The sequence below is a fragment of the Dermacentor albipictus genome, chromosome 1, assembly GCF_038994185.2.
Source record: "Dermacentor albipictus isolate Rhodes 1998 colony chromosome 1, USDA_Dalb.pri_finalv2, whole genome shotgun sequence".
Taxonomy (NCBI): domain Eukaryota; kingdom Metazoa; phylum Arthropoda; class Arachnida; order Ixodida; family Ixodidae; genus Dermacentor; species Dermacentor albipictus.
Window position 1 is genome coordinate 411881096 of NC_091821.1, and position 26614 is coordinate 411907709.

The window sequence follows — 26614 nt, forward strand, 5'->3', positions numbered from 1 at the left end:
GACATGTACCAAACAATTCAAGTGAGCACGTTATGCTGCTCACTAATTTTCTGCTCATTTGCAGTTTACCTATCGTTTTGCCGATATATATGAGCTTGTTTTAGAAACTTTCCATTCCCTTTGATGGGTGCTAATATTACGGCAAAATCGCATGTCTTTACATGCATATTTTGCTTTTGCATTTGTATTCCTTCTTTTTTTATAGAGCGAAGCATTATATTTTCGTTAGATTACCTGTGCACCAGTATTAAAATCTCGTGGTTTTTCCTGGACACATAATCTAAAGGCTGCAAATGTTATGCGAAGCATATTACTAGAGCTCAACCCAGTTCCTCAGGCGCGGCGGTGTCGCCTTCAATACCACGTGGCACCGTGACGTCACGACAGAGGAGAAACGGGGCTCCAACTCGCGCCGTCGCTCGCGGCGTTGCGGCGGTATATAAGCAGCTGCGCTTGCCTCTGCTAGACACTCACGAGGTGAGATGCCTCCTGGAGACAGAGCTGCTCGTTGGAATGAGAAGCGAAGGTCGCGGCGTGCTACACAGACTGTTTTTAGGTGGCTTTGCTACGGCGCAGCGACTACGCGCCCCGCATCGGACGCGGTGAGCGTCGAGCAACGCAGCGTTCGGCGCGACAACGAAATGTGCGCCTGAGCAAGCGCCGCACGCCTGAGCCGACGCCGACGACACCGGCTTTTCTGCGACACGAGCTCCTTAACGCTGTCGCGTTAAAATAAAGGCTAGTATGCTTCGCATCCTGGGCTTAACCTTAGCTAAGCCACAGCCATTTTTAATTTATTTGTTTTGACTCTCCCGCATTGTTCGTGTTTTTCTCCGTCTTTTTGTTGGGAATTCCCCTAGGCTTTCGTTGATTTAAACTGTGGCTTTTCATAATTGTCATATTTTATTGCATGCCTTTTCCCGTGTTTCTATTTGCAGTTTTAATTAATTTTCTTTCCCGAACACCAACCCTGAGACCTTAAGGTTGTTCTTGGGCAGATTGATTGATTGATTGATTGATTGATTGATTGATTGATTGATTGATTGATTGATTGATTGATTGATTGATTGATTGATTGATTGATTGATTGATTGATTGATTGATTGATTGATTGATTTGGCTGGTAAGCGCCACTCAGTGGCTGACAATAATTGATAACGAAGTTACATGCGAAGGGTGCCAGCGAGTCTGTTCAGCACCCCCTCGGTCTTGTACAAAGGTTGAAAGCACCAAGACGGCCTTCGCACCATACTCCACGTGAGGGATTTTTCTGTCTGAGACCGACTTTCGACTGTGAATCCCCTAGCTTTGCGGCTAATGTGCTACCTCATATCGTCACAGAAACAAACAACTCCTACTTTCCTGCGGACCACAGAAAGCGCTCCCGACACCGAAGTGCGTCATACTTGACTTTCCTCAATGTCGCGTACGCTGGCGACAGGTTGCGTAGTTACCAAAAGAGTGAGGGTCACTTGAACTAGATTGAGAATATTATGCATACGACTGAATCAAGACTACTGCGTCATCTACTCGGCAATGCGTAATGGTAAAGCAGCCTAAAGCAGTAAAGCACTAAGCAGCCAATAACATAAATAAAGTCAAGTTAACAAATGGGGCATGGTAAGAACGGTGAAAATAAGCGCCCGGTCGCACTCTCACGGCTATATTTACTATATTTTACTATTATTACTGTTGCTGTGTATTATATATTTACACCCCATCGTGATGGCTTAGCCCCTATGGTGTTGCGCTCCTAAGCACTAGGTCGCGGGGTCAAATCCCGGCCGCGGTGGCCACATTTCCATGAGGGCGAAATGCAAGAACACCCGTGTCCCGCGTATTGCGGCCGCGTTAAAGATCCACTGGAGGTCAAAATTAATCCGGAGTCTCCCATTATGGCGTGCCTGATAAATAAATCGCGGTTTTGGCACGTAAAACCCCAGAATTAAATTCAAATTCGATGATATATTTATATTATACTAGTATATTTGCGTTCAACTTGGCCAAAACAACAAGACTGCCATGTGAAAGAGAAAGGAAAGAACATTAACTTTAGTCACCAATACAGTGAACAAGATTTGAAGTCGCGTGAGCACAAGTTGTCACAATTCGATATAATAAACAAAGTTTGGCGGTATAGTGCACAGCCTTCGATTGACCGATGTCAATGGAAAGGTGGTTCCAGTCGGTGGTTGTATCTGCAATAAATGAGTACAGCTGAGTATAGAAACCTGTTTGTGCGAGAACAAAATGCCACTTTCTTTACGACGATGATCGACTCGAGGTGACTTATAAGTAGGTGTTAGGATAAACTCACTGCGAAGGACACGGTGACCATATAACAATATCTAAAAAAGGCGTAACGAGAACTTTTCTGCACAGTGATAACAATGGGCATGAGCTTCTTTTTATGAAAGTTACACTTGACGTACTATCATGTTGATCTGCGAGGTCGTGTGCTGTGAGGATGTCGTCTATCGAAAACAGGTGACGAAATTTCCTTAGGTTTCCTTGTTTCCGTATATCAGCAGTAGTCCCGCCCATCACATCATCGGTACCAGACGGTGGTAGTGTCTGTAACAGATGTCCATACGCTCTCTGTCAGGTCTATTAATGGATTAGGGCTGCCATAAAGCGACTTCTGTGACCACTTCCTATATTTTCCTGCAGCGCACGTTGTTGCACATGACGCTGGTAACATCCAGGTGCTATCCTCTATTATTCAAACAATTCAAGTTTGACCAAACTAACCTTCTGATCTTTGCGAGGGATCAATCTGAGAGCCCTCAAGTGCCCAACAGTTAGTCAACAGACGCAATGCCAACAGACAATGATTACTTTATAGCATGGTCCAAGGTATTTTTTCGTCTCGTCGACGCTTTCGCAGTCGACAGGCAATGAGGGAGTATTGGCTTTTGTTGATCTGCAAAGGAAATACTGCACCAGACAAGCTTGTCTCCCCACTTCCGCGCCTCCAAAAGCATGCCGGGTTGTTCACCCCTTTCTGTTGAACATTCAGCACCAATCAAAGATTTGTCGTCATCATTAACTGAGCGACACTAGAAATCATAGTGCGTGCGAAACGTTATGCGTCATCACCGCGCTTGGAAGAAAACAGCTGCAAGCGTTCACATTTTGGCTGTGCCATATATCTCTAATGTTAACAAAAATGAAGTCCGGAAAAGGCGTTCACGGTGCTTCAAGAATGCGTTTTCTGTCACCCTAACTGAAATATTCACCAATCCTGAAAGATAAACGACCGGGAATCGTTGATTAGATGAATTGGTGCTATGAAAATCATATGCAAGACTACGTTCCTCAGACGCAGCGCAGAGATACGGAGTTCTGCGGAAGACACCTGCTTCAGGCATTGGATTAAGAAACCGGATAATATTTGTAACGATGTTGATGTCGATTAGGATGATATGAGATCTGCGATGGTGATGGTAATGATGACTGTATTTACGACGGCTCGATGCGTTACATTGCTTCACTTTGTCTTTGCAGCTGCGTCTTCGGCTGCTGCTTCCTCCCTTTCTGCGTGTACGAATGCCAGGACGTCGAGCATTTCTGTCCGAACTGCAGACGCATACTTGGCGTCTTCCGGCGCATCTGAGCGGAGAACAGCTGCCTGCCATCATTTGAGCACCAGTAAATCCATTGCGCACTGCAAGGCACTTCCCTCATCAACATCTCTCTAATTTTCCATCTTTAAACTTGCGCCCTATCATGTTTTGCACTTGATAGCGTGCGTACAGAACCCCCAAAACGTTCTACGGTTACCTCTATGGCTTACTACCTGCAAACATTGCGACGTTTTGCCAACACAGATGAAACGTGTACACAGTACATGATGTCCATACGCAGCGAAAGACGGCAAAGCGCACAACGGTAGGCACGTACTGAAAAATGCAATGTTTGGCTCTGCCCAGCATTGTAGGAGAAATCGCTGTTTCGCTTCTCAGACGCAAAACAAGTGATCAACACCTATCGAAGTCACAGGCTCCGACAGCTGTCGAATTGAAGATATATGATTGAACACCTCTATTTTTGTTCCCTCCTGCAAACCATTCTTGAGGATGTTGCTTTCGGTATTCCGGAACAGTGCGCAGTCACTCATCAGCATTGCCATCTTCATTGCCATATGCATTGCCATATGCATTGCCACATTCAGCACGGCCAAAATGCATATTGGAGTAAAGTTCTCAAATGTAAAAGAAAGTTCGCAAGCACACGGTAATACTCCTGGATATTTCTTGGGCGGGAGAAGCGGAGAATTATTCAAAACTACCGCGTGCATTCATATAATTACTGAAATACCTATTAGTCATTATCTAGATCTACAAATGATGTGTGATTGCTATTCAGCTCGTGTAAATTTGCCGCAACAGTTCATATATAACTTTGCAATTTCACGACGTCTTCATGCATTGTTTTGTGGCCGTTTGCCTTTGTTTTAATAGATTTCCTATAGTTATGGTTTCTAACAATCCATGTCATTACACGTTTTACACGTGTGTAAAGAATGCATCTTCTCAGTAATGGTATTTATACTGCAGTTAATGCAGTCACATGTGCAAGAACCTTTCACAAGAACACCAGACTGCGTAGTACATGGATGTCTAAAGAAAGTACAATAAATGAAGCGTACTAAGGCTCGGGCACCATTCAGGCTAGTAGCCCATTAGATAATAGCACTTTATGGGAATACCAAGGAAATAATTCGATACGCATCTCAATTAAACGTACACGCTTTGCCCACTTTGCGGTCCAATAAAACATCTCGCAGGCCATGTCATCGTCAATGGGCGGCATCACGTGTGCCACATTTTCTATGCCCCCTGTTAGGATCGGCCTGAAGGGGTACTGCCCTAAAAGCAATTTCAGCCCGCTGCAAGTGCGTCGATCGATCGGGGGTGGGGGCGCCCTTCAGAGAACCAGCGAGGACAGCGCTAACCAACCGTGAACTTCGTTTGGAGAACTGCGGACCACGTCCGCTCTGGAATTTAGAGGCGCCGGCTGGGTTCGCGTGTGACCACCTGATTATGGGGACGCAGGACAAGGAATACCACGATGACTGCGCTGCAAAGGTCGTCGGCCCTCGAGAGAGCACTGAAACCTGTGCGGCACGTGTGTGTGAGCCCTCCTCCTTCATAAAGGCGTGTAGTCTGTGATGACGTCGAAAAACGACGTCGAACTATGACGTCGAGCGGAGTGCTTATAAGCAGCGATTGTCGGCTGCTAGTGTGTGCTCGTCGTCGTGCTCTGTGCTCGAAATGTACTCGTGAGTTGTGTGCTCGTAAGCTTTGTGCTGTATGTTCGTCTTGCGGGCTCCATTTGGGAGTCACGCTGGACTGTGTAAAATTATCCCATGTTCAAATGTAAATGCTGTAAATAAATCCTCTTCGCCTAAGTCCCGACGAAAAGTCAAGTCTCAATCTACAACAACGACTGCAAATCCTACATCTGGATGGCAACGGTGAGATCGGCCTACGGCTCATAGATCGGCCTACGACTCGGAGACAGCAACGGCAGCTGACGGACGTTGGCACATGGTGACCGACCGGTATCCTGATCAAGTTGGAGGCGACTTGGGATTGACCACCTCTTGCAACTGACTGGATACGGCGGAGAAGGACTGGTGATATAGTGCTGCTTCAGTGGGTAAGCGTTTGGTTTTGGCTGTAAGATTTACCAGGCTTCAATTTCGCTGTGTTTGTTGATTTGATTCGCTGGGATCTTTTACTTCTATTTTGATTTGCGTGGGTATCGCAGCAAGTATTGTGTGACAGCAGAGCCAAAGCTTAAGGTAGCGACCATGGTCCTAATGTGTTTGACGAGAGCTGACCTGTTGTGGTTGTGTGGAGAGATCGAGGTAAACGTAGACGAGGACTTCACGGAATCAGAGATTCGTAAAACCATTCTAGAAAGTAACAATGATTTGAAATTCATCGAAAAAATGGGTAAACAAAGTAAAAGACAGGAACGGGAATCAATTAGGCAAGAACGCCAGAGCGTGAGCGAAAACGGCAAGAGCTGGAAAAAGAAATGGAAGCAGTGAGGAAACAGATACAGGATTTGCAGCAGTTAAACGCAGGAAATCAACAGCGGCTTGAGAAATCTGTAGGCTGGACGCAGCGAAAACGGGAGGTAGATAGCAGATTTTGGTCGAAAGCCGAGAGAAGTAGTAGCGCCTGCGAGATTAGCAGCACGTACACAAGTGAACTCGAAGTGTTAGCCGCTAACGATGCCTTAGTGGCAGCAGAGGCCGTTAAAAGCCAGAGTGAGAGCGACGAGGTGCTGTGCCAACAGAGACAGCTAGGTCAGCTGCGAACAAATTCGCACAGTTACCGCGCCTGTGCGTCGCATCTCATGGTAGCGAGGTCGTTAGCGAGGTACAGAATACTGTTGACCCGACAGACACGAGCACCCATGTCGAGTCAGATCTGCGTGCCGAAGTAAGGTGCCAGCTGGACGATGCAGTTGAGGGTAATTCTCAGGATTGCGAGCTGCGTAGCTCAAGAGAATACAACTGCATTGTTCAGGGATCGGTGCAGCTCTCCGCCAGTCTAGGTAGCCAAGAGAGGGGTGATTTAATTATTAATCACTCAGACTGTGCGGGTAAGAGACTGATCCGGGCCGACGAAATGTGTACCGGCCAGCACGAGGCGCGAGAGGACGGCATGAAAGAGACTTCAAAGATAAGGCGCCGCAGTAAGAAGCGCGCTAAAGATCGCAATGCGGTGGCTAAGGTAGCGCAGCCAAACACGGCGACAGATGCAAAAAGCCAGGGCGCAAGAAAAAGAAAGATGCAGTCGTCGTTGGCGATGTTGTCGCATCAAGCACGTTCGAGCCACCGGTCAAAAATAGACCAAGAAGCATGTTCTGCACGGACGCGGACAAAGGGCACGGGGCAGTTATGTTCCTTGTCGGTCCGTCGTTCTTTTCGAAGTTCAGCGTGTAGTACAAGGAAGCGCAAGGTGGCAAGACGAGACCAGGTGGTAGGAAATCGCGACGCGGTCAGTCAAGTTAGTGTTGAAAGCGGGGCGCCAGGACGCAAATTGGCAGGAGACTGTAACGTCTTGGAGAAGCTGACAATGAGTCAGCCCTTTTGTTGTTCCTCGGTAGCCAGAGTAGCTTTCGAACCACGACCACCTCGGGTACAGCTCAAAAGCATGAGTCAGTCGTAAGCGTTTGGAACGAGAGGCCAAGAAAGCTTCCGTAGAAGAAAACGTGTTATTTTGTTTTATTTTTGAGCACTTGAAAATTTCGCATGTTAAGTTTCTTTCAATATGTAAAGGTATGAGCTTTGTTTATGTTTTGTTTGAGAAGCTCCGAGAGTTGAAAGACGCGTTTTAAGTAAACCTATAGTTTAGCGAGTTGTTAGTTTATGAGTAAATAGGCTTTTTTTTGTGTGTGTGAGTAACCTGAGTGTCAAGGTTATCGATGAGAGGCCTATGGTAACGCGCATGTGTGTTATTTAACCTTCTTTTTTTATAAGTGTTTTTTGTTATTTTCAAAGGTTAAGCGCGTAGATTTTCAGTGAGTGCGTGATTTGCACTAAGCATTCTCGGCTGCTTTAGCGCGTGTCCTGTGTGGATGGAAGGAAGCAGATTTATGACTGGGTTTCTCGTGTGTGTTGAGGGCAGCCGTATTCTGACTTCTATAGTGAGCGTGCGTAGAACAAGTAATTAGCAGACGCATTTTTAAGGGTTCAGCGGTGTGCGTAAGTTACGCAAGTGCAGTAGCTCGGTTAAGTTACGTGTCCTGATTGGACTAGAGAAAGACACGTGAGTAAGCGTGATGAAATGTTTGCGTGCGACGCAAGCACGTATTCGGAATAGGGACCACAAAGCTAGCGCGATTGTAATTACGTACCTGTGGAGTTGGCCAGACTGTTCAGTGGCCACCGTACATGAGATAAGTACGCCACTGTGATAGGGTAAGAACAGACTGTTCGTGAAGCTATGCTGCTTAAGTTACGTTCGGGTATTGGTGGTTAAGAGCCTTCAGTTTAATTCTACGTAAACCTTTACTCTTGTACAGCGCGACGGTCGGGTTTGGTCGAACTCAAGCGGAACGTGAACGCTCGATTTGGCGGCACGAAATTTTGGGGCAAAATTTGGGATTCCCAGTTGAGCGGCTTGCATGGAAATTTTGATAGGAGGCCTGGTGGATTAACAGCTGATTCCGAGCGTTTGCACGCTGAGTGGTATTGTGTTGCCGGGATCGACTCTTCTGTGGCAGTTGTTGTGAGATGGTTGAAGGTATTCCAAGTGCGCAGGGGTTGCAGAGAGCAAAGCCATCGTCTGGCTCGCCAGCCATTCTCTTCCTGCGCAGCGGTTGCCAGCACTGGCCAGGCGAGATTTTCCGGCCCATGGAGGAGCTGTTAGGATCGGCCTGCAGGGGTACTGCCCTCAAAGCTATTTCAGCCCGCTGCAGGTGCGCCGATCGATCCGGGGTGGGGGCGCCCTTCAGAGAATCAGCGAGGACAGCGCTAACCAACCGTGAACTTCCTTTGGAGAAGTGCGGACTACGTCCGCTCTGGAATTTGGAGGCGCCGGCTGGGTTCGGGCGTGACCACCTGACTACGGGGACGCAGGGCAATGAATACCACGATGACTGCGCTGCAAAGGTCGTCAGCCCTCGGGAGAGCACTGAAGTCTGTGCGGCACGTGTGTGTGAGCCCTCCTCTTCCAAAAAGGCGTGTAGTCTGCGATGACGTCGAACAATGACGTCGAACTATGACGTTGAGCGGTGTGCTTATAAGCAGCGATTGCCGGCTGCTAGTGCGTGCTCGTCATCGTGCTCTGTGCTCGAAATGTACTCGTGAGCTGTGTGCTCGAAATGTACTCGTGAGCTGTGTGCTCGTAAACTGTGTGCTGTATGTTCGTCTTGCTGGCTCCATTTGGGAGTCACGCATAGACTGTGTAAATGTATCTCTTCTTCAATATGTTGATATGTACATATACCCTGTTCACCTACTTCCTCCCAAGTTCCTCTCTACGACCTTCAACTCCTTCAAATGATGGCAGCGGCGAGATCGTCCGACGAATCTAATACCCCTCAATATGAACGGCATCTTCGTTTCAAGCACTACGAGCAGGATCGCCTAATAAAGATTGCAAACGCCGCGCCGCCGCGCACGAGACAGTAAACCACCACCAATGTCAATGATGATGACGAAAAAAAGCAATAAACAGCCACCGAGGCGGTCAGTACCACGAGGCAGACAATATCAACAAGGCAGACAATAGCTTGGTTTTCCAAAGACAACAGGTCCTTTTTTTGTGTGTGTGTGTGTGTGTGTGTGTGTGTGTGTGTGTGTGCGTGTGCGTGTGCGTGTGTGTGTGTGTGTGTGTGTGTGTGTGTGTGTGTGTGTGTGTGTGTGTGTGTGTGTGTGTGTGTGTGTGTGTGGAGAGAGCACCCGCACGTGTGCTCTCCAAAGCTGTTGCAAATGTTTCTTGCGACACTGCGCAAATTAGGGTAAGTCTCGGCTGCTGCACGTGGTCGCTATTATTATGCTTACAGCGATCGGTGTACCTTGCCATCGCCGTCATTGTGTCACCCCTTGTGTAAATCAACTGCGATTAGTGACTACCTTGCAAGCGCAGCGTACAATTGCATCGCCGCTAGCTTTCCTTGCCGCCTCCGTACACCCCGTATTCCGGGTAAAACAACTGGCTTACAGCTGCGCATACGCGGGTGGCGAGATAAGCGCCGCACTCTGTCGTAATGACAGTCCTTCAGCACATGTGTCTGTGCGCGGCCAAATGGCCGCGTGTGCGCTTCTAAACGAGTCGACCTCTTTCCTTGAAAAGAAGAGGCGTCGCAGTTTCCGGCTGCCTTGGGCAAAAAGAAGAAATAAAAAAAAAGAAAACGAAAACTATCTCGCCATCACTGTCCGCAAAGCTACTCGGCGAAGCCGGGTGCCTGTTTTCGTGTCCTACAGTTCGCGCTCATTCGTATTCCGTTGGAGTTGCCGGCGTCATCTCTCATCCAAGAAGAAATAAGAATTACAATTGCCGCTTATCTGACTTTTTTTTTTTCGTTTCATAGTTTGTACCTCTCACGGTTGTCTGTGTCACGTTCTGCTGGGCAGACTCGCGAACATTATTTGCTTTGCCCCGTACGTCGTCGGCCATGCAAGGTCGAGAGAGCCGCCTATACTAGTGTTCTTTTTTAGGTTGCTTGCTTCTCTGTCATAGTAAGATCGCCAGAACTGCTGTGGCGAAAGCATCTGATTTAGATAAGGAAAGCATAAAAATCCAAGGCACATTTCGCAGTAGACGAAAACCCAAAAATTACGCAGTGCGCGCACTCTTAACCTTGGGATGACCCTCGCACGTGTACTGTCTCTGAGGTATGAAGCACGTGTTACTCCTTGAGCTAATCCTTTCGTTGGGGTCAGCCTCTCGGAATCAGTAAAAAGAATAAACTAGGAACGTCATGATTAGCTCCTTTGACATAAACGTTTGTCGCGAGTGCGACGGAGTTTACTGAACTTATATTTGATTTGATTGAAAACCTGATGCCAATATCAAGTACCGAAAAAACTTCTGGCAACACTGTGAACGAAATTGTTCTATGCACACGATGTGAATAGCTAGCGCTTTGAATTGCTAGCAGCTGGAATGCATGCAATATGGGTTATCTTGGCGAGCATCATTACTTTGATTATGAACGTGAGGATTATTGTAGTCGATGAAAGACCGAGCTCCCAGTAAGCAGCAGATGGATGTCATTAAGCATTAAAACTTTACGCATACCACTTTATCACGGGTCCTTCATCATCATCATCATCATCCTGGTTACGCCCACTGCAGGGCAAAGGTCTCTCCCATACTTCTCCAACAACCCCGGTCATGTACTAATTGTGGCCATGCCGTTCCTGCAAACTTCTTAATCTCATCCGCCCACCTAACTTTCTGCCGCCCCCTGCTACGCTTTCCTTCCCTTGGGGGGCGGCACAAAGTCCTTCACATTGAAGAAATATCATTGTGATTCACTGGGTCTTGATATTGCCGGAGACTCTAGGGCGCTCTCGAATATTTCAGTGATATCTGCAAAAATTACACTTCAAGGGTTTTCCGAGGCTAGTGACATCGCAACAATCAAACTTTCATTGTCGATCATGCCGCCAATACTATTATAATCGGTATACAAGCAAATTAAACATGTACTAAAATACAACAGAAAAGAGGCTCAGTTTAATTTGGAGGATCAATAACAGGGCACCGTACGGTCATGGTACCGCAAGCTGTGCTGAAAGCAGATGTGCCGCATTTGAACTAGTTAGTGTAAGCCGCATGGTCTACATTAGTGGCCCGTACGAGACACAGTATGTGAATACAGATGCCATATTATATTGAAGGCACCTATCTTGACATTTCTCTCGTTCATGTTCTGTTCGTAAATCTGTGTAAGAATGAATGCTTGCCGATTCATAATTAATTTTTAGTTTTCGCAATTTTAAACGACGCGACAAACAAACAAACGAGACATGAAATCCAGGTGCCGTTACCGTTTGAATAGGAGTATGCCTCACTATGACTACTGTATACTGTAGTAAGCACATTCCAGGCGACTGTCAACTGGGGTAATAGGTGACGGCTATCAACAATATGCTGATCGTGTACGGTGCTTTCGCTCGTGTAACGTGTGCCGCGCAATGCAAAACAAAAAGATAAATAAAACGTTCGCGTATCGTGCTTTCAGTGTACGTTAAAAGTACTCAAATGGTCAGAATTAATCCGGAGCCTTCAACCATATAGTGACCCTCATTACCCACTGTCCAATTTCGGGACTTAAAGTGACATAATTAAATTAAAGTTATGCTTGCGTTTTCGCGATTTCTACCGCGCTACTGCTCGGTTTGCAGTGATTCGGATGAAGACCGCTCAAGGTTTCAGCCAGAGAAAGCCGGCCCGAGCAGAATGTTTAGCTGCGAACACAGCGATAGGAGAAGCACGTGGCTGGAATGTTGCCGGATCTCGCTGACGCTCCAAGCTGGAAGGTGAATGCCCCTGCGAGAGCTGAAAGTTGGGAGTGTGGCGCTCTGAATGAACCAGGTGACAGTGATACGAATGCTACGATAGGAACGATACGAATGATACGAGTGCATCGACCAACCAAATAGTCGATGCACTGCCCAATCGCTCGTAAGCGACCAACGTACCGTTACATTTCTTCTTCGTCGTCTTTTTCCCTTTTTTTTTGCCTGGGATAATAGAGGTTAAAGCGCATAATGACAAGCAATGCCCGTGTGCCTGTGGTCCGGCGCCTTCGTTTTATTCCGCGTTAGAAACGGAGGTCTTACCGTTGACAGAATAGACAGAACCAACGATTGATTTAAACGAGCTCGATTTCCGGTTCAACGGTTTTTAACAACCCGAACTTTCTGATGAAACGTGTTCGTCAAATTACCTTCTCTCTTCCTTTTTTCGTTTTGTTTGCGCTTTTCTTTGTAATTCGCATTATCCTCCTGAATGATATACGTCCAGTGTAATTTGCTGTGTTCACTGGTCGTATCGTTATTTCTACGTTTAATTATCTTCAGTGGGCATACCCAACATCTCTCTCAAAGAATGAAATGCCATTATATTCGACGCGCACTCCACGTCCTGCTCTACGCAACGTGATTCTGTACAGAAACAATTCACCTAACGACGTTAACCAGGGAAAGCTGGTTCGGGTGCGCGTAGTAATTGCAATTCGCAAGTGCTTGAAGTTGCCAGAGCTGAAGAGTGCGCTCTGTAACTATTACTATTCATTCGATGAGCAACCAGCCTTCAGAAATCTAAATTTAATTACATCTCATTCCGGACAGCATTAGCTTTTCGTTACTTTTTCTTTTCTTATCTGTGCCCGCTCATCCATGTGGCTCAGGGTAACAGAGTTTTTCGATGGGGGCGAAGTGCGAAAACGCCCGTGAACTTAGATTTGGGTGAACGTTAAAGAATCCCATGTGGTCCGCATTATCCCGGAGTCCCCCACTACGGCGTGCCTCATAATCAGATCATGGTTTTGCAGCGTAAAACCCCATAATTTAGTTAGGGTAACGAAGTTCGAAGTTTCCGCTTTTCGAGACTCTCTTAAAGCTTTTCCGAAAAGGGACACTTTCAAAGAGAGGGAAGTAAGGGTAACTTTGTATACGATGAAGTCGTTTCAGCAAAATTCACCTCCTAAGCACTCTTTTTCTATGTGCGAGCATGTGCAATATGATCTACGCGCGCTGAAACGTTGCCGTAAGAACCTTTTTGTTTGTTGTTGTTTAAACATACTCTGACGCCATGGGGTTTCCGTGGTGTTTGTTGGCTTACCTAGACTGATTACATATGCAAGCTCAGACTTCTCGTATAGACTGTACTCGGATTTCCAATCGATCATTGTCAATGATGTTTTCACATGCTTTCACTAACCGCTTTCACCTGTGAGTGCGGTTGACAACTACATTCGCAACAACTTTAATCCACCACACGTACGTATCTTTCTCAATGTCACTTTGCGCTGGTCTGGTTACTGGGCACGCCCAGAAGTTGATTGCTTAATGTGTGTGTGTGTGTGTGTGCGTGTGCGTGTGCGTGTGTGTGTGTGTGTGTGTGTGTGTGTGTGTGTGTGTGTGTGCGCGCGTGCGTGCGCGTGTGTATGTGTGTGTGTGTGTGTGTGTGCGCGCGTGCGTGCGCGTGTGTGTGTGTGTGTGTGTGCGCGCGCGTGTGTTGTGTGTGCGTGCGTGTGTGTGTGTACGTGCGTGCGTGCGTGCGGGTGTGTGTGCGTGCGTGCGCTTTTAGCAAATGGGCCATCCTTCTACGCACGGAGGCTTCAGAGAGCCTGTATGGAGCCTGTATTGGAGGCTTCAGAGAGCCTCCAATAAGGTACGCCGCACGGCCCGACTTCATGTTCCTATACGACATATTATAGGAAGCATGGCCTGCTTGCTTTCTGTATAGGCAAACGCCAGTCGTACCAGCACGTCGTTCATTCTTTGGACGCAATATTAGTGTCCCGTGCGTTATTTATAGCGCCTTCTTTCAAATTTTCGCTGCAGTATTCTTCCTTTTAGGTGCACAACTGTAGCAGGTATTCGGTGAGCGGCAGAATAATTAAGAACACAGAATGAACCTCACCTTCCTGCAGCCTTTGTAACTTGCTAATTGCCAGTTATCGACGTTACGTCTGTTGTGTTCGTTGGTGCCAAATCGCTTCCCGTCGCTCTCGTTTCAAGCCGGAAACAACACTACGGTGAATAAAGTGATGCCCGATATTTTAAAAACAACACATCAAACCAACTTTTATTCACAGTAACAGCCTTCGCGGCCCGGCACAAATGCGCACGCAGACTAGCAATTACAGTTTCTCATCACTGCTTTCCAGCGCTTTTCCGTCGGGTCTCGTCGGCCGCTTGGTTATAGGAACTTGATTCTGGCTCGCTGCTCGCCGGCGGCGCCCACACGTGGCTGTGGTCCTCAGGCGTATGCTTGGTACTTTGCCAAAGTCACGACGACGCCTGGTGAATACAAACTCGTCAAGGACGGCCGCGATGGATGCGGCGCGTATGCGAAACTTCCCAAGTGCGCTCCTGCCAGCCAGCGTTTCAGATCTCGGAAAGCATGTACGCAACTCGATATGACTAACAGCGCACACGGCTCGTAAAAATTCCTTCACCGCGCACATCCGGCGCCTGCGATCGCGCGTGTAATTGTAAACACGGCTCAGCTTCGCGTGGAATGTTAAAAAAACACAGCGGCCGACTACAGGCAAATGCCGAGGATGTAAATCACGGGAGTTCAAGATTCGTCGAGCTGGTTTGCTTTAAGCAAAGAACGAGCTAGCAGATTGGTTAAGCTCGACACGTATACGTGTAAAATTCACAGGTATCATATTGTTTGTTCAGGCACTGGGTCCTTCACACACGCTGAAGGCGTCCCAGGAAAAGCAGCGTCTGGGTTCTCACGTCCTCGATGAAGAAAAGGAAAGGATGGTCGGCCTTGAACTCAACCTCGCCTCCGGGCGTCTTGGAGTGGCGAATGATGCCCGACGACACCGCCACGGCTTCGGTGCCTTTCTCGTCGACGTCGAGCAGGGCCTTGTGTAAAACATCGTCGAGGGCGAGCGGCCGCTTCGCCGAGATACCCGTCAGGTTGGCGTCCCGCGAGCTGAAGACATCACGCACTCCGAGCGACTGCAGCGCTCCCTTGAGACTGTAGGCCTGTTGCAACTGAAACTTGGGGAGCCACATGTCCACTTTACGCGGCAACGCCGCGGCCAGAGGCTCACGCGCCGCTTCTAGACTGAACTTGCGCTCCAGCTCGGCGAGTCCGTCCCGGCGCCTCGGGAGCACTATGACCAGGTCAACGCGGTCGCCGACGTACGGAAGCTCGAGGATGTGCGCGTCCAGGGACTCACTCAGCGCATATACGAATTCGCCCTTCTGGCGCATCATCGGCACGGGAACAGCACGAGAGCTGCCCTCGTTGTAGAACTCGCCGGTCACGGTGTCCTCCGGCTTGAACGGGTGCTGCCACAGGCCCTTGAAATACACGGCGTTCAGTACCAGCATGGGCGCTGATGGTGGCAGGGGCCTTTCGATTATCTCGGGAATGCGGTTCTCGGTCATGTCACGCACCCACGCGTTGACGTCGTCGGCGGCTTCCTTTGCATTGTCGGCGAAGTTGGCCGAGTAAACGCCCGAGGCGAAATGCTTCTCCAGGTCGCGCTTGTAGCGCTCGAAGATGGGCAGGCCCGCAGCCAGGAACACTGCGCTGGCCAGATGCAGTTCGTATCCCTTCTCCGAGTTAAGGTCCTTGAACAGTTCGCCGAATCCGGCCGCCAGGTCATCGTTGTCGTCGCTGCTCGTGCGAGCCAGCCGATTGGATTCGGCGCCTCCGGCAAGTGCCACGTTGATCTGTTGCCGCGTGCGGCCCCTGGAGCCGAGCTGGACCATGCCCAGAATGGCGGCCACGCTGACTGGCGAGAGGAAGATGTTGCTGCCCTTAGGGTCCGTCTCGGCCACTTTCCGGTAGAGAACCATTCCCAGTTCGTTGGTGGCATGGCTGACAGCGTCGGGCGCCGAAACGACAGCCGTCGGTGCCGCGGCTAGCCAGAAGATGGTAACGATCAAGCCTGCGGAAGGCCTCTTGTCCATGGCGGCGACTGAGCGATGAACCCTGCAACGGTAAAGTTCGCGCAACTGCGGAGTACGCGAGAGAACTTAGCGGCGCGCCGGCCTTCCACGAGATCGGTGCGGTCGGCTCGGTCGCGGAAGAGTTTATGTCCCCGAGACGCGGCGACCCAAGGCCAGCCTCTCAAGTTTGCGCAAGTGCTCCGCCCTCCTCCGCCTCTCGACGCGACCGATGCTCGCTGCGTCACGAGCAGCGCCCTGCGCTGTGGCGCCTTGCAACGGAGCGCGGTGGCGGTTCGGCTGGGTTTCCCCGCTCGCGGTCGCCGGAACCGGCTCCCACGCGTGACGTTAGAGCCGTAAAAAGCAAAGCCTCTAGACTTGTTTTCTCTTGTACATTCCTTTTTTTTTTTTCATCTCTCACCATGCCCTCTTTCTTTTGATACGCTTCATCGCCCGGCACCGCGCGAGTGTCGTCTCGCATGGCAAGCAGTACGTGGCGTCGCTTGCCCGTCGCGCGCTGATAAAACGCGCACGATGCGAAGATGAATGGCGCGGAGGCTGCATGTTGAGAGGTGTAAGTCCTGTAGGGGGCGGGGAGTTGTTTTGCGGAGAACCGCTACCGCATCGACGTGTGACGCCAGGGCCTTCCGCAGGAAGTGCTTAGTTAGTCGCCTAGCTCTGCGTCACTTGTTCTATATTCTTGTAACGATGCATTGCTCGTCGTGGTGTCATCGCCCTCACTCTTCCGACGCGCTATCTGGGACCGGCTACGAAAGAGTAAAAAGGCAGATAAGTGCAGGCAGAAGTCCTTGCTGATAGAAAGCGAGAGATAATTTCACAAGTGCGTTGCTCTCTGAGTAGTTCCGGTTAAATATTTTCGCAATGTGTCTCCTAACTCGGCCCATTGTCGTCTTTAATATCTCACCTGGCAACTACGCTTTACATATTTCAATGCAGCATTCACAAAAGCTTCACTCGTGCTGGTCTTGGGATTTATATGACATCCGTACTTGTGAGTGCATAACTAACCCCTTCGTGAAAGTAGAACCCTCCATCTGCCACGTGATGTGCTTGCTAATTGGCATGCATTGCAGAGAGGTCAGCTTTAAATGACACTTCATGCATTTGCCTTGTGATTGGAAAGGAAGAACCAAGCGTTAGGAAGACATTTTGTATCTTCAAAGCGAACGATAAATAGCAACATACTCATAGCTTTTTTCTCTGGCAAAGATAAACGCCATGCCATTCTCTGAGGACGTTATTTTCGGCCCTTGGCCCCACTCGAGATGAGCTATGCTAACATTGCAGGCCTTGGTATAATTTTGCGCAGAACACAGTGCTCCACTCGTGACTTTAATTCATTAATCCATCCATTATCCATTAAATCATCATCCATTAATCCATTAAACCATCATTAATCGCACCACTCTTGCAGTCTCTATTTTTCTCCATTCTTTCTCGTGCACTTTAATTTGTCCGGTCCCCGGCGCAATGTAGCAAATTAAAGCAGAGGCACTTAGGCCAACTTGTTTGCGATTGTAAAAATAAATTTATTTCCCTCTCTTTAATGAAACTATAAATAACACCATTTCCACGCGATACTGTTACTTTACTCTGTTTAAAACAACGCCCCAAAGCTGTTGGCAAATGTTTTTTTTCACTATGGCTATTTCCCCCTTGGTAACATCTTATTATGGTGACTAGAGGAACTGGTTTGCCGACAGAGCGTACACAGCATACGCGAAATTGGCGCTGCAGTCAGCAGAACGGTGCTTTTGCGCGTGTCGTTGTTCGTACGCAGGGAAGAGCATGGTGTAGACAAGAGGCGTGTATATCGCTATTGCTGATTTCAGCTATGATATACGCTTTAACTACCGTTCTGAGAAGTGCAAGCAGGGCTGTATGGGAAATTTGGTTATGGTCAGAAAACATCAACTGCTGGAATTATTTTTCCAGCTGCTGTGTAAGAACATCGAACTGCAGTTCTGGTGGTTCTGAGTCATCTGGGTCATATTGTAGTTTTATACAGTGAAATAGTGCGTAGCTTACTTGTTTTTGTAGATTTGGTGCACGCAAGTATTGTTTGAAACAAATAAATTATGAGGCTCAAGATCCAGAAGCAATTAACACAATTAACACACGGGCTATGAGACACGCCGCAGTGGAGCACTTTTGATTACGTTTTGATCCCCTTATAATCTTTAAAATGGACCTAAACCTAAGTACACGAGCGTTTTGCATTCCGACTCAATCAGAATGCGCTCGCCACGGCAAGTATACGAACCCGCGATCTCATCGTCAGCAACACAACGATAACCACTCGAGCCATCACGGCGGGTAAGAATTCCATTTGGAGCCCGAATGTGGCAGTTGGTGCTGGACTTACAGTTCCCGTGCAAATAAATATTGTTGTCGTACGTCTTTCCGTAAGCTGATCGAAAATTCCTTACAACCAATCACGCCGTAGCTGGCAAAATTTTGTCTATTTCAGCAACAAGCGAACTTACATTCCTGCAAAGTTATGGGGTGCAGCCATCGGTCTCTTGCATGAAAATTCACGTGCTTCTGACCGAACCTTATTGAGGGTGACGTTACAACTAGCTTCGCACAAACAGTAAACGCGGAAGCAGTGGAACCTTCCACTGTCAGATCCAACGACCAAGCATGAGGCAACACGTACGCGATGACAAGCTCCACAAGTGCCGGCACAGAATGCTTGACGCAGGCTTCATTGGAAGCCTGTTGCTCTGCTGCTGTGATCTTTCTGAGTGTTTGCGGTCATAATCACATCGTGTGATCACATTCCCAAATAGTGTTCGCTCTTCTTTTCTCAGGCATCGCAATATAGACTAGACCGGAAGCACCATGTTACTGAATCTTTGGTAAACCTCTCTTAACCGACCACATGTATGAAATCGCGCTTGAGGAACAGTTCCTGAGAGCATCTTTTGCCCACGAGCTGTGTCCGCTGCTGCTCTTGCCGGCTATAATACCACTGCTGCTTTAGGCTCCCCAACTTACAGTTCAGAGCGAAGAAATAAGTGTGCATGTGGATCTTCTTTGAGGCAGAAATATCGCCACTATATTTGGTGCAGACTCCGCTTATTCGGCCTGTTACTACAGGAGATGAGCTTCCACTAACCATGCCAGCCGCTCACCTTTCCGTCGTAGTAGCTTAAACACCTTTTTGGCGACTTGCAAACACGGAATAACAGAGAACCGTATCTAGTCGTTTCACAAACTGACGATTACAAATGACAGTTTCCACTCCTTTATTTATTGCGTGCCGTCTGCCACAGGTACCGGACGACATGCGCTGGTCAGCACCTTTGTAATGAGTGCAGCGTTACTTTTGCGTCATGATGCAGAGAAGTAGCCAACTACGCTCCAGATGGGTCGGTCGGTACACCTGCTTCCCTAGCAACCATAACCTTGTCCTATCCTAAGCCTTAGGATCATAAATACGTAACTAGGTCTAATTGTCAGACTTAGCTTTCACCAGCGGAAAGGGTTCATTTGTTTCTGGCCATGGAGAACGTCGAAATATAGTAGCGCCATGTTTCGGATTTCTTCGCACTATGATCTCAGTCCTACGACCACAATTGATATTTACATTGAGAGGCACGATTGTTGTGCAGGCGTTTAAAGAGCGGTTAAATGGCTATTTTCTGCTGAATCTGAGAGAAAGAGAAGTATTTGTTAGTACAGAAAAGCTGAGAGATCGGCCTGAATCAACGTTCTGACCTGCTACTCGGTAGTCGGCGTTAGGGGAAGGAGAATTGGTGTAGAAAGAAAGAATAGAGAATACGTTGATAATGAGGATGAAGATCGTGGTGAAAATCTTGCATGCTCCAAGACTCTTCAAAGCCTCTCGTCCAGTCCACTCTCATGCAAACATTTGTTGAGAACCTTCAGACTATCAAGGCTGATGACGAGGTTCAGGTGAAGATCCCAACAGAACCTTTTCAGTTAGTGGTGCCAATACAAATTTTGGCAAGATATTAAATCCAGGAGTGCAGATCCAAGGGTGCACGTCCTGTCGTCTTTCTTGTCCGTGTCAATCCAGCGCTATGACTTCAATCGATTTGACAAGATGTCTGTCAGCGATTTTTTTTTCTGTACATCAAATCGTGGGCAGATACACAAGAGGGGTTCTGCCATCTCAGGAATACCGCATTCCTCACAGTTCGGACTATCCGCCTTGCCGATGAAATGCAGGTAGCGCCGAGTGAAGGCCACACCTGATTGTATTCTCTGCAGCGAGCTTGCATTAGAACTTTTCATTGGGAGTGGTATCCGTATTTTCATCTCTGGGTGGGGTTCATGAAGGCGACAATGACGATGACCTGGCGAGGCCCAATATACTGCGGTATTATCGCGCACAAATCTGTGCACTAGGCCATTAGTGTCTGCTCGTGAAAATGGGATGGACACTGGCGTGGCGTTAATGTGGGCCATCTTTGCCTCCCCGTCAGCGAGCTCATTTCCATGTAAACTGCAGTATCCCAGAATCCATGAAACGTTATGCAATGACCAGCTCTTAGGGCGACACGTGTGATTCAATCACCTCTTGAGCAACGATATAGTAAGCACCTCAGCTAAGTGCAGAATTGATCACTTGGAGCGCCGGCTCGAAATCGCAAAATATAGCCCAAGTCTGATGCGGTTACATAGATATATACCGAATTGCCTCCCGAATGGCAACAATCTCTGCGTCTGTTGGTGTAGTTTGGTGGCCGAGATGGAAGCGCTCACTGATCTTCATATTCGTTATGACGAATGCCGCGGTTGAGGTGGTTGTTGACACCGACCCGTCAGCAAATATGCATATGGAAGCTGCATATCCTAAAGATATATGGGTTAAAGTAAGTTGTTTAAGTTCACATGAGGGCATACGTGATTTTTTCCTGACTCCGGCAATGGATAGGTTCACCACAGGCCTTGACAAAGTCCAGGCTGGTAAGACCGCTGCTTTTGCAGTAGTAAAAAGCCTGAGGGGAGGATGCTGTCATGACGCGAAAGTGATTCCGAGAAAGTGCTGTCTGGACGTAGAATGCGAATAGTCGATAGAGGGTGACGTTCATGGCGGGTCAATAGGAGAAGATATACCCTTAAAGGTTCCCATGAGAGATAAGCGTCTATAGGAGGTACGCGTGCTTCCGCAATCATGCCCTTCGTTGAAGTGCATCGTTGCACACCAAGACATGTTCTCAGTGCTTGAGCTTGTAAGCTGTACAGTGTACGTGGGCAGGAGAGGTGAATGTTTGTAATAATCAGTAAACTGTGTCGTAAATAGCCTACGAAAAGTGATTCATATAGCTTTGAAAAGTGACTCAAAAGTGATTCATATTCAGGTCGCCATTAAGGGGCCCACATACACAGCCTCGCTGGTCATCTTCTATCTCCCCCTTCTACTCTCTTTCTCTTTTTATCCCCCTTAACCCTTACTCCCTGCAGGGCAGCCAACCCGAACTACCTCTGGTTAACCTCCCTGCCTTCCACTGTATTCTCTATCTCTCTCTCTTCTTCACAGAATAGAAGGGCTCTAAGCTTTTTTTTTTTCCAGATGCCCAAAACGAGAAGAGGCACGAATCTACCGACGTATCTATCTACGGCGGTGGGGATTCCATACATCCCATCTAAGGTGGGATGTAAATATTGTTTCACATTAAAAATATTAGGTTTAACCTTCCATATTCAAAGTTTCTGTTCTCAGAATATAAATATATAATTCAATGACCTTCTTTTTCTTAGTAACTCTTCTCTATCAAATATATTAGAACTGCGCACAACTAATATGCTGATTAATCATAAGTGCTAGGCGCGGAATGTCGCTTATTACACATCGTCATAACAAAATATTGGTTTGCTATGTCGACGTTTTTCGCAATGAACATCGCCTCTTTTTTTGCTTCAAGGGCTTCAAGTTGCTTGAAGAGCCGTAGAACACATCTGCCATACTCTGTTGGAAGCTGTAGACTGCCTATAAAAAGGCTACTGGGCAACACCTCATTAGAGCAACTTGTTTTGCTGACTTGGGTTACATTGTTTCCTGTTTTTTTCTCAACTACGTCTACGCCGTCAGGCACCAAGAACGCGCCTTGAGCCATGATTTCCACTCCACATCCCGATGGGCAGGGCTGTTTGCGATCGCGCGTTATCGCGTACGCGTGTGGGAACGGGGGCGTTGCCGCCCTTGTGCAACAGCGCGGGACAAAAGATCCAGGCGGCCACGCGCCCGCGCTAAATGCGGTGATAAGGTCGATGGTTCGTTCGTCGTTTCCTCCAGTTTATCATCGACCCCGCTGTTCACTTAGCGTGCAGGGGCCTCCGGATGCTGCTGTCCGTGGCAGAGAAGGAGCACTGCGCAAGCATGTGTGTGTGCGTGTGTGTTTGTGTTCCTGCCACGCGATGACGTCACGCGACCCTGGATGCAATAGAGTTCTGCCTGCAGATCCTGTGTCGTATTGGCGCGCAACTACAGCCCCATGGCCGGTCTTCTTGCGGTCCTCGCCGGTTTATATCTGGTTTTCTTTTGCCGAAACAGGGATCGCTTTAGAGCGCCTCTCGCGAGACCTCGGTGAACGTCCTGCTATCGTGTTTTACCAGACTCGTCGTCTGCTATGACTTAATCTCGCAGGAGCGTTTGCTTTCGCTATGATAAAGAAACTAATCGAACGCTGATAGACGTGACTCATACTCTGTGTGATAAGCTTAAGGCAGGTGTCCACAGCATGCCAAAGTTTCTAGCGATATTTTCTGGCGTACCTATAAAAGCTATTTAACGACTGCGAAACTAGCACGAAAATTACCTGGAACACCAATGAGCTGGTTATTACGTATCGATTTTAATCTCAAAATATTCAGCAACAATCACATGTCGCAGCGCGCATACACAACACGTCACAGCTTTACAGTGGCATGAAACTACTATAATCACTAGTGTAGCTGGCAGAATTTAGTATTCGGGTGGAATGAATGTTAGCGGTTAATTGGACCCTGAAATGAAACATCTGACATATATGTTGGTTATAATTGAAGTCCAAGCCAAATATGCAACGCAAAGGTTGCGCACATGACGGAGATACCTTTAATATAGCAATGAAGACATAATCAGAGCCACATTGGCGCCAAACAATCAAACCTGCAGTTGCTGGTAAAAATGGTGGAAAAGTACCTTCGACAAAGGAAAATCTTAAGCCGAGACAGCAGTGAAACGAGAGAAGGTAAGGTCACGCATAGAATGCGTAAGCGGTCGTCCACTGGAATACCAAAATGGGTGCCAAGGGAAGGAAAAGGCACCCGAGGACGTTCGAGAGAGAGAGAGAGAGAGAGAATAAACATTTTTACTGGGTGAATGCAGCTTTGGAGAGGCATCCTCATTCCAGAATGCCTTAAGCTCGAAGTTTGGATGGAGGGATGACATAAGGAAGTTTGTCGGTATAAGCTGGCTCTGCTGTTAAATTACACGGCTATTGTCCTTCATTGGACCAATATAGGCTCAGGTAGAGAATGTAACCTTTTTTTCAGTAACCCAGATCCGAGTTCACCCGCTTTGCCCAAATTGCCATCTGCCAAACTGCCAAGTCGAGGTGTGTGATAAACTCACTCATTTCGTGTATATGCAACGGGACAGAGTCTGCCAGCCACTGCTAACGGAAGATAGCAGACCTATCAGTGAGAACTTGTTAGTTCAGGCTGTTCAGGCTATTCACGTGTATGAATGACGCGATGGTATTTACTTTGACTTAAGAAGTCGTCGAAGCTGAATAACAATTAAGAAAGCATAGACTTCGAAACAATGCATGTCCGCTTGAAAAGGAAAGAAAGCAAGTAAATGTTACATTTTCGAAACCTTTCACTATGCAGAACCCTAGAAATTGATCTAAAGAGAGGTTCAGCTTGGGCAAGCTCCGATTTCCCCATTCAAATATATGCAAAATGCAGAAATGCAGGAATGATTTTATGGAACAACCGCTGGACCAATTTGAATGAAATGTGTCGCACCTGAAAAATATTGCTAAATTCTTGCGACTCCAGAAAGCGCTATCCATGTCGCTAACATTGTCGCAATCTTAATTTAGGGCCTCAAATCTTGTTATACTTAATGGCCAAAATCAGTAAGTTTGAAAAAATGAAACACAAACACGAAGTTCGAAAATCCGCAACTCTGTACCGAAATAGGATATAGCAGTTCTGTAAAATGCATGTCCTTGAGGATCTGAAGCGGACAAATGTGGTACGTGAATTTACAGCTTACGGAAATTTTTACAGTGTTTACAAGAGTTTTTAAAAAGTTGTGTTAAGAAACTAGTAGTACGTGCTCTAGAGTGGTGTATAATGCGTCAGTTTTGTCCGCTTTAGGTGTATTATTAAGTCAAGTTTACAGAATTTCGACATTGCTTTTATTAGTGAATTACAATGTTGTAAACTTGATATATACCGTACCTTCCTTGAAATTTTGCAATGTTCAAGAATTTTCTTTAAACGTTGATAGCATAAATTGAATATCGACACCTCAGCGTTGTTAAAGTTTAACTTACATCCCATATATTCCAGTTTCTACATTTCCATATATTTAGATTGAAGCTCCTGAGCTAAAGTTTTTTTTTTTTCAGAAACTTCGCAGTTTAGCTGAAGCATTCACAGAGATAGCAAGGTTTAGCGTTGCACTTGAATCTTCGGATGGTGAACACTAAGAGAACTTCCCTCGTTTAGTGCGCTTTCTCGTGTCTATAAGTCACTCCATTACACCTATGGAAAATGGTATTTAGGCGAAGTAATACACCCCTTTGAAAGGGTGATTTTCCTTAGAATTGCACCCTTTCCGCAACGCGTGTTTTGCCAAAATCCACACTACGTTTTGTTTTTGCAGCGATATATTTTATTCTCACACTACCCTGGTCTTTCACATGTCCGCGAAAGTTACCCTGAATTGTTTTTTGATACATTCATAACAAAATAAAGCGAACAAATGAAAGGCCAGGCGACCTGGATTGAACGGTGGACATGCAGATTGCGAGTTTAAAGCGTTACCTCTGCAGTACGCTACTTCCTTTCTAAGCATCAAATGCCTTTAGCTCCCTTTGTTGAAGAACTTGAAGAGACCTTGAGCCAAAAGCCAGAGCCGCTATCCCGGCACTCAAGACGAGAACGGCGCCAGAACGAAACGCGAGCATCCAGGAAACCAGTCAAAACTTAGGAAAATACGGTCTCTGGCCATCAACCCTTTGTACAGGACCGCATTACGTACGCTAGTTAGTGCCCAAACAAGTTACAAAAATATTTCTTCCGATTTCTTCCTAATTTATTTATTTATTTATTTGTCACTTTACCCACAGCGCCACGAATTGCATTACAAAGGGGGAGGGATGTTCTACAATGAAGGGGGAAAAAATTAAAGGTGAGTTGTTATGTGCATAAAACACGGCGACAACACACACACATGAAAACAAACACTGCAAGAATAAACCATATGAATTGAAAGCAATAATTTAAGCATAAACATAAACACGCGTCACAGGGCCTAGTAATTACGTAGCAATTACAGGGCCTGGAATACATTCTTGGTATTCGACAGAATTATCTTTCGTATTAATTACATTGCCCACTTAAATGCACTACTGGAGCAACAAGAAAAAGTTATTTCCGGTGGTGGTGGCAACTTCTCGTGGTAGTTGGTTCCAATCCGAAATTATTCGATGAAATACTGACATATTAAATCTTATAGTCTTGGACCGTGTCTCATTAATTTTCTTCACATGGTCTCGTCGTAAAGAAACATAATCAGGAGAAAGTAAGTACGTTTCACGCCTTATACCTGTTTGAGAATGAACAATGTTATGCATAAATTTCAGTCTTGGCATTTTCCTACGTTTAGCTAATGAAATATAGCCAAGGTTCTCCTTATCACGCCTTACACTGAAGTGTCTTGTGTAAATTCCGAAAAGATATTTTTAAAGACATGTCTGTTCACAGTATTACTCAAGCTCTGAACTTCTAGTACGCTGAAGTTTAATTTGTCATTTCCAATAGGGACGTTCAAAAGGCAGATACAGGACAAACACAATTCATGTGACAATGAGAAATAAATGAAATGAATTAATTAATTAATTGGATTGTCACCTTAATTGGATTGAAAAGAGCACAGGGTCGCCTGCGCTCTTTTCAACGCCAGTGGTCCGTGAGTTCCGCGCGCGGGTTTTGCGCCACTTGAGAGATGGCGCAACGCTGCGTGGCCAAGCGTCCGGCACGCCGCGGATGGTTGTTTGGCCTAGACTACGCTTGCAATAAGGCTCAGTTCAACAAGATTCACATCAGCTCAATAAGCTTTTACGCCTGCGTCATGTCGGGCCCGCATACGCGTCTGCATCATTCTTCATTTCAATGAGGTCACCATGACAAATGCTTAAGCCGAGCAATGCAGCCCAATGAAATGAGAGGTAGGAAATGTTTTCCGGGAAGCCGATAACTTAGCGAGTTATACACCAGGGC

At 47.1% G+C, this 26614-nt stretch overlaps 2 protein-coding genes across 2 annotated transcripts in view; one reads left to right on the forward strand and one right to left on the reverse strand.

Moving 5' to 3' along the window:
• Positions 1 to 3686, forward strand: part of LOC135913024 (lipopolysaccharide-induced tumor necrosis factor-alpha factor homolog) — a 541041-nt gene extending 537355 nt beyond the window's left edge. The window contains exon 8 of the mRNA XM_065445662.2: positions 3508 to 3686. Within this exon, the coding sequence (XP_065301734.2) occupies positions 3508 to 3616 (109 nt within the window). The 3' untranslated portion in view covers positions 3617 to 3686. The remainder of the gene's footprint in view (positions 1 to 3507) is intronic.
• Positions 3687 to 14263: 10577 nt separating this feature from the next.
• LOC135913040 (intracellular coagulation inhibitor 1-like) lies at positions 14264 to 16333 on the reverse strand. Its single transcript, XM_065445679.2, has one exon. The coding sequence runs from the start codon at positions 16142 to 16144 to the stop codon at positions 14906 to 14908; it is 1239 nt and encodes a 412-aa protein (XP_065301751.1). The 5' UTR covers positions 16145 to 16333; the 3' UTR covers positions 14264 to 14905.
• Between the last annotated feature and the right edge of the window lie 10281 nt (positions 16334 to 26614).

Excerpts from the sequence above, each read along its gene's own strand:
- LOC135913040 (XM_065445679.2), bottom strand. The coding sequence starts at position 16,144 with ATGGACAAGAGGCCTTCCGCAGGCTTGATCGTTACCATCTTCTGGCTA.